The 8,559-nt window shown below is 36.8% G+C and overlaps 1 protein-coding gene across 1 annotated transcript; it reads left to right on the top strand.

Moving 5' to 3' along the window:
• Positions 1-573: 573 nt before the first annotated feature.
• LOC116209718 (protein transport protein Sec61 subunit beta) lies at positions 574-2,284 on the top strand. Its single transcript, XM_031543452.1, has 2 exons — positions 574-769; positions 1,841-2,284. The coding sequence occupies exon 2, from the start codon at positions 1,844-1,846 to the stop codon at positions 2,084-2,086; it is 243 nt and encodes an 80-aa protein (XP_031399312.1). The 5' UTR covers positions 574-769; positions 1,841-1,843; the 3' UTR covers positions 2,087-2,284.
• The last annotated feature ends 6,275 nt before the right edge of the window (positions 2,285-8,559 follow it).

The raw sequence follows: 8,559 nt of genomic DNA, 5'->3' as shown, positions 1-8,559 counted from the left end.
CACACTAAGAAGATTTTATCAAAGAACTAAATAATAAAATAAATTTATATGCTCTGGAAGTATATATATATATGAAAATCTATTTGGGTAATTGCTTAGACAATTATTGATAAACAAGTGATCGTATATTTGATTAAATGTACAAAAAAAGTCTATATTTGTTAGTTTATTTGAATTTTTTAGGGCATAAAGTTTAAACCCTTTTTTAATCTAGGTGCAAGTTAAATTTAATAAAAATATTTATCTAATATGCTTAGTTTTAATCCCGTGTGCCATACATATCTAATTTACATATAGTAGTTATTCACAATTTTTAATTACTCACAATTTAAAAAAATTATGAACAGCAAGAATTTTCAATAATTAATTTCTAATTTTGAACAATAATTTCTAATACCTTAGACCCTTATATTGACTTTAAACGGTTCAGTGACGATTTTGATAGCATTATCTTGCGACTTTCTCATTTAAGATACTCAAATCTTTTGATAACTTTTTGATTAAAAATGACTTTTAGTAACTTTAATCCTCTATGTGGAATTGTTTATGGTCCCAGCCCATTTTGGCCCAGCCCAGACCCTCTCCGTAGCCTGGAAAATTCCTTTCCTTTCCTTTCCTTTCCTTTCCTTTCCTTCCTTCCCCATTAGCATCCTCATCATTCTTCCTTCGTCTTCCGTCGAGTCAAAGAAAACCAAACCCTTTATCAATCGGATCTTCAGCCTGCTGCGTGCCGCTTTGTCTATTCCTTCCGATCTCCTCGTCGGCTCAGGTACACATCTCGTTCCTTTCTCTGATCGAATCCATCGACGAATCATCGCGTCCCATTGGTTCCCCTATCAGTCTCTCTTCGAATTTGCATTGACCAATCGACTCAATCATGCATATAAGGATTCCGTTCTCTGCCGACAATCTTGAGGTTTCTGTGGGCTGATCCGTTAGATCTGTTTGCACAGAGATAGATCGTAGGATTTTCGTTTGGATAGCTGATAGATCGAGATTATTTTGGTTCGGCTCCGTGCTTTTGCTTTGCGTGTCGCTCCTGTTCACAATCGGCCCTGATTTATGATGTTAAACGTTGTCTATTGGTCTGGATTTGAATTTTGTTCTTTTGGAAGTCAATGATGTGTTGAGATACGAGACCTACGGTTGCATGCATTCATGCTCCTGCCTCCGCTGCCCTCCCGTGGTGCCATGGTGGCTCTGCTGATGAAGATTATGAAGAAGATCGAGAGCCTCGTGGCTCGGCGGATGATCGTTACCTCCTGCCTCCGCTGCCTCCCGCTGTAGCATACAGCCTGTTCATCTTCTTCGTTGATGAAGAAGATGCAGTGCTCTTTAAAAAAAAAATCTTAATTTAATTTTCTATTTTTAAAAATGGAGGGCATTTCAGTGTTTTCATAATTTTTCCGATTCTATTCTGCGTTAATTCCAAAACGCGACCAAACAAAGATTTTGAATCGGAATTTCAATGCTAATAATTCAAATTACCTCTTCTTTTCAATTCCCTTTTCTTTTCAATTTTATTTCCCTCAATTCCATTCCACCGAACCAATCGCCTCATTAAGGTTGATGTTCTGGCTATCCAAAACTTTCCCAGCTTGTGCTTATCATTTCAAGAGGTGCTGATTGGCTACTCTGTTTCTCTTCAAAATCGGAAGTTTTTCCTAGAACGAACTGTCTGGTGCAGAATTGATATTATCTGAGTTGCTTGAAGAAAAAAGAAGGAATCACTTTTTGCTCTGTTTCTTGTACCGATCAATCATTCTGCTAACTTAATCTGTTATTTTTGTTCTGTTTCTTTAACCAATGAATCTCATGACCGCCGTGGTGGACTCTGCAGAAAATGGCTTTAGGTGGAACAGCTCCCCCAAGGGGAAGTGCGGCTGCTACTGCTAGCTTGAGGAGGAGGAGGACCTCAAGTGCTGGAGCGTCTGGTGGTGCAGCCGGGACCATGCTCCAGTTCTACACCGATGATGCTCCCGGACTGAAGATCTCTCCTAATGTCGTTCTTATCATGAGCATCGGGTTCATAGCTTTTGTTGCTGTGCTTCATGTCATGGGGAAGCTCTACTTTGTTCGCCGGTAGTCATGTAGGCGAATTGACACCAGGGAAGAGGGTGCAGTTCATGTAGTAGTTTACAGTTCTGAAAGGATAAACCAGTAGTCATTTTGATTTTGAAGACCACATACTCAGTTTTGTTTTGTTTCGAACCCGGTAATTTGATACAGTATCCGTGTTGGTTCTCTCTGTCTCTCTCTCGGAGTTGAAGGTTTGGTTTTCTCACTTTGTCGATGGTTTTGTCTGTGGAAATTGCAGAAAATATAGAACATTGCCGTCGGTCTAGATTTAGTTGTATTTGTCAAATACTTTTAACCATGATCATGGCCTTTTAGTAACTTAAACCAACAATTTCAGTGTGAAAAGCTCATTTGCATTTTAAATAGAAACACAAACTTATCAGGTCATCATTTTCTTTTTGGTTACAAACCGACATCGAAGAGTCGAGTCGAGTCTCCCTAAAAGTCGAGTTCAGGTGGCCTGAGTCATGCCCAGTCAAAATTAGAAGTTGAACTCAGGTGGCCTGAGTGAGGCCCTCTAAATCTTCTCAAGAACTGCACCAAACCTTGACTCAGTCACGTCCTCAATTTTTTCCCCTTCTTTTTTTCAATCATAAACAACCATGACTTTAGTATAATGAAAAGTATAATGATAGGAAATAAAGTAAAATAAAAAACACATAAGTTATAATGATAGGAAATAAAGTAAAATAAAAAACACATAAGTTTTACAGTTGATTTAGTATAATGATAAGAAATAAAGTAAAATAATGAGTACATAAGTTTTATTAATAAGAATTGAATTTCAAATTTCTTGATTTTAGATTAACATTTAAGTTTTACCGATAAAAATCGAATTCAAAATCCCAAGTCCCATCCTTGTGCATAAAAGAGATTTAGAAAAAGGAACAATCTTACTGCAGTGGATTTTCTTTCAATAAAAATAAATAGTGAATATTAAATAATATTATTTCATATCTATACTAACTCATAATAACGAAACATGAATATGGCTTCCTATAGAAGTGAAAAATCTACAAACTATAATGAGATTTCCTTTTGTTCTACAATGCTGCAATGTGCACAAAAAGAACGGTCCATTTTGCAATGAACCTTAATGCACCAGTCTTAAGTTTGGTTAATAACGTAAGACCATCCAACGCTTGCAATCAATTTCAAACATACCCCAATTTTTGAATTGTTGTTAGAGAAAAACAAGATTGTAGCTTCTAATCTTTGCATATATGGGATCTTTGATTTTTTTTATGAAATTTTTTTCCTTGTTTGTCGCCATTTTAATGACACGGGATTGCATAAATTAAAATGTGAAAATTATTGGTACGTTTTCATCGTATCCAATAGAAGGAGATGTTTATTAGCTCAGTACCAGAGAATAAGAATCGACTCAAATGCAATGCTGTTAGAGGCTCTAAACCTCAATGACTACCTCGGCGAAGGACCAAGTGACAATTTTATCATTTTCGTCCCATACTTTTTCTTTTTCATTCTTGTCCTCAAGATGTTTCGCAATTTTTCTGTTTTTGTTCGGCTGTCTATTTTCTTGTCAAAAGGGCATTTTCCTTCCAAAAATTTATTTTTAAAAATAGTTGTAATATTCAAAATATCAAAAATAAAAATAAAAAAGAGATGGGGAACATCAGAACAACAAGGGGAGAGGGGAGGGGGCAGTTGGGGGCCATGCCAGCAGCCGCTACACACTCTCCAGCCTCTTTTCACCATTCAAATGGAGATCCGAGTCTATCTTGATTTGGGAGGGGTGGGGGCTTCACCCGGAAACTACCACCCCCTAATCGGGGTCGATAGCCCTCGAACTTCTATTTATGATTTTTTTAAAAAAATTATTTTAATTTGGATGGTGGCAGCAACCCACTATCTAGTTGAGGTTGCCGATAATCAGGGAGGTCATTGATAATTTTCACTGAGGAGGTGGTTACTACCAGTGAGGCCCTCACCCATCCCAAATCGAGAGCAACTTGGGTTAGGTGGGAGCCTCACCCACGACCATCACACCCTCACTCCGATGGAGTGGCTTCACCCTCCCCTCTTCTCTTCCTATTTTGTTCCTCTTCTTTGGTTCTTTTTCTTCTTTTTAATATTTCAAAAATTATAAAATTATAAAAAATTATTTTTTAGACAGAAAATGTCTATTCGACAGAAAAATGAATGACCGTACCGACATCAGTACTTGTCTCTACTTTGAATTTATGAAATTGCTATCAGAGGATGTGAAGAAGGCAGTAATGTAGGGTACCGAATTTGGAAGACGAATGAAAATTCTCTCTCTCTCTCGCCCTCCCCATCTTCTCCCCCTTCCCTGCTAAGGTCGAGGGTTGCTAAGATGGCTTCTCCCCCATCCTCCTACTCCCTTCCTTTGTCTCCTTCTTTGCCTGTTAACCTGGCTGCAAATGCTGAACCTGCTCCAAATCTCTATCCTCTAAACCCTCAACCCCCATCGTACCTGTCCAAACTAGTAGGACACATCCCAAGAGTTTTTGAAAATGCCTTCTGCCTAGAGAGAGGACTGGACGATGATGATTCAGATGACGATGTTGCAATTGACATGGATGAAGAGAAACCAGGAGTCCTGTGAGTTTTGCTTACTAGAGAAGAAAAAGGAGCCATCAAAGACCCATGACACTCATCCTTAATCATCAAACTATTCGGTAAGGCATTTGAACTACAGAATTTCACCCAAAGGATACATGGAATATGTCAGATTAGAAGAAGGACACCGATAAATTTTTAGTTAGAATATCCTCCAATTGACTTGAAGTCGGAACATAGCGAACGAGTAAATCCCCACATCGTAGTCTCTCACGAACGAAATGATAATCCACCGCAATGTGCTTCGACCGCTGATGCTGGACCAAATTTGTAGCCAAGTATGTGGCCACTTATGTTATCACAATAAACAATGATTCGGCTCGATGAATAATGGCCAATTTCCTAAATGAGTTGTCGAAGCCATAATGTCTCTACAACGACATAGGCAAGCGCACAATATTCTGCCTCAGTAGAGCTTTTGGACACAGTTGGTTACTTCTTGGAACGCCAGAAAATAAGATTGTGCCCCACAAAAATTGCATAACCGGTGGTGAAGCGTCGTGTGTCTTGACAACCAGCCCAATCAACATCGGTATAGGCTGTGATCTATAGATCCAAGGAGTGGTGGGAAGTAAGACCATGAGAGATAGTCCCACGTAGATATCTCAGGATACACTTGGCAACCTACAAGTGAGTTGTACGTGGCGCATGCATAAATTGACTAACAAGATTCACAGCAAAGCAAATGTCAGGCCGAGTGATTGTTATGTATTGTAAAGCACCAACCATGCTCCTATATTCAGTATAATCCGATAACAACTCGCCATTAGTCAATGAGAGATTACTGCGGGATGGTAAGGAGGTTTGAAGTGCAGCTAATTTGTCAAGTCCAAACCTAGCCAAGACATCAGATTTATATTTTTGTTAAGAAAGGAAAAGGGTATTTTTATCGCGACAGACTTGAACGCCAAGAAAGTAGTGTAAAGGACCCAAATCTTTCATGCAAACTCATCAGATAGGATTCGGACAAAATGATATAGAATAGATTGAGAGCTGCCAGTAAAAACTATATCATCAATATAAAGAAGTAGTAATATAGTATCAACTTGATACGACATGAAATTTCGGCAGAATTTCCTCTAAATTTTCTCGATATTCATTGTCACACAAACTATTCATATCAAAACCCGCTTTTCATAAATTCCCAAATATATATAACAAATCCAACAAGCTCTCATATATATATATATATATATATATTCCAAGAGAGTTTTTTTTCCTCACGTAAATCACTAAACCGACTAAACAAAATTTTCAGGTCGTAACATATTCAAATACATTCTATACAAAAAGAATACCTATCAAACAACTAAATTCTTTACATAGTCCTCGAGTTGATCCTTGATAGCAAAAGTAGTTCTTCCACGCAACTAGAAGCTTATCTAGAGAAATATATGTAGGGTGTGAGCTGCACCTCAGTGAGCACAAAATTCCAGAGTGAAATGAGCTATTATTAACTAAAAATATATTTTTAAATGAACGAAGATAATATTAGTATACCCAAATCCGTCATTTAATTCACCAACACAACATATTTTGCAAATGATTACTAAATTTAGTCTTAAACCATTAATTATCTTTATAACCATATAATAATATTAAAATTAACCATTAACTCAACATCACTTAACTTTCATACACTAACTACATCAAGCTCTAGTAAATAACACAGTTTTCACAGAACAACTTCAGACAACCTCAACAATCACCACATCTATAGCAATCAGATCAAACAAACAATATACAGCACAATAAATCAATATAGCCATAATGTTACATTTCCCTTGCGACGAGTTAAGACAAGTACCGTAACCCCGTACTTTTCATTCATATCATCCTCAACTCCCAATACCCATATCTCATAATCGGAGGCCACCTATATTAAGCTCTTGCGGTAAGGGTTGCCCTCAATTTTTATTCCGCCAGGTATAGCAGTCGATCGAGCCCCAATTTATATTTCGTCGGATACAACGGCCGATCAGGCCCTATTTGTATTCCACTGGGTCCATTGGCCGATCTGGCCCATTTTGTAGTCTGTCGGGTCCAGCGGTCCCATAGCTATAGTCAAACAACAATCACAAGCATAATCAACTGCAACCGTGTCATCTCACACCATATACCCATACCAAATTCTTATTTCTCAAATTATCACAATATCTCCTTAAAATAATACTTCGTATAATTTGTATTCATTTAATATATATATATATATCACAAAGGAATAGAGTACTCATAGATAACTCCAAAAAATAAATCACCAAGTTCAAGTCTTCGAGATGCATGGCTTTGGTATACTCCATCAACAATAAATTTAACAAGAAACTAATTTATAAGTATGTATCACACCATCAAGTAACTAATCATACTCTTTGACAATACGTTTATTTCCTAAAAAATTATAGATTATATTGCAAGCCATTTCAATATGACTTAGAATAGTTTTAATGAAAAAGCAATCCAATACTAATATCTAGTATACTTATCTAACAATAAAAATAATGAAAGCAGCTCCTCATTAACCCCAAGTGATCTCTTTATAATTTTATCTTAGATAAATCTACAAAATAATGCTTCATGGAATGATGGAAGATAACCCAAAGGACACATAGAAAGAAGATAAACAAACACAACAAAAATAACCATTTCCAAACAGAACTTGAATCTTAAATATAGAGCTTGTACCCACATTTGTTGAAATTATCGAGCTTAAACCAATATATAAGCTCAATCATAAAGCTTAAGCCATTTTATCTATAATCTTATCCCTTCAATTCAAAACAAATTAGCCAAAATTTAACCTTCAAAGACAGAACTTGCACCTAAGCAGCCACATCAATTGGAATCATCAAGTAAAAATTAGCAATATAAACTCAATCTTCCATTGATCCCCATAAAGCGTAATAATCTCATGTAATCTAATTCTTTTCTCAAGACAAATTCAAACAAAGCCAAACCTATAGATACATCTATCTTTCATCCAAATCGACACATCAAGATGGAATAATTAAACATAAAATCCAACACATGAATTAAATCCTCCATTGATCCCTATAAGCTTAAGCAACTTCATCTTAAGACAACCATATTCAATCTAAATGAAGAGGAAAATCCTAGACTTCACTGAACTCAGCAATTATCTAGACCAAGACCGTGGAAATGGCTCAATACGCACCTAAACGTAGTGAATACGAATGTCTAAGCCATGGAAGGATCAACTTACAAATCAAGAATTTCAAACTTAATCTTCTTCCTCTTCTTCTCCTCCAACGTGCTTTCTCAACTCAATTCACTCATTTCTCTCTCTCTCTCTCTCTCTCTCTCTCTCTCTCTCTCTCTCTCTCTACTTCTTCTTTGATTTCTCCAGCAAAAAACAAAACAAGAAAGAAAAAGATAGAAGTCAATGTCGGTGGGGGTTACTGAGGGGAAGAATGAGGGCCACGTGGGGTCCATGCCACCACTACTTTTTTTTTCCTTATTAATGCTTCAACCATAATATATATATATATATAAGCATATGTAAGTATATGTGTATATATGCACGTTTGAAAAAATATGATGGGTCTCACACAAGTCCATTACGATATATGAATAAAGAAAAGTCAATTGGATTGGAGACAAACCGAAGAGAGATAAGAAATGAGCTGAAATGAGTGAACCATGCTTTGGGAGCCTATTTAAGACCATACAGAGATTTATGAAGACGACATATGTAATTGGGGAAAGAGGGATGGACGAAACCGAGAGGTTGTTTCATGTAAATCTCTTCCTTTAAATAACCATGTAGAAACGCTTTTTCAACATCCAATTGTCGAATATCCCAAGAGTTAAAGTGAGCAAAGGAAAGAATGAGACGAATAGTGGATTGTTTAACAACTG

Source organism: Punica granatum, chromosome 5 (assembly GCF_007655135.1).
Source record: "Punica granatum isolate Tunisia-2019 chromosome 5, ASM765513v2, whole genome shotgun sequence".
NCBI classification, from domain to species: Eukaryota; Viridiplantae; Streptophyta; class Magnoliopsida; order Myrtales; family Lythraceae; genus Punica; species Punica granatum.
The sequence above is the reverse complement of the archived record's forward strand: the minus strand, read 5'-3'. Positions and strand labels throughout refer to the sequence as shown.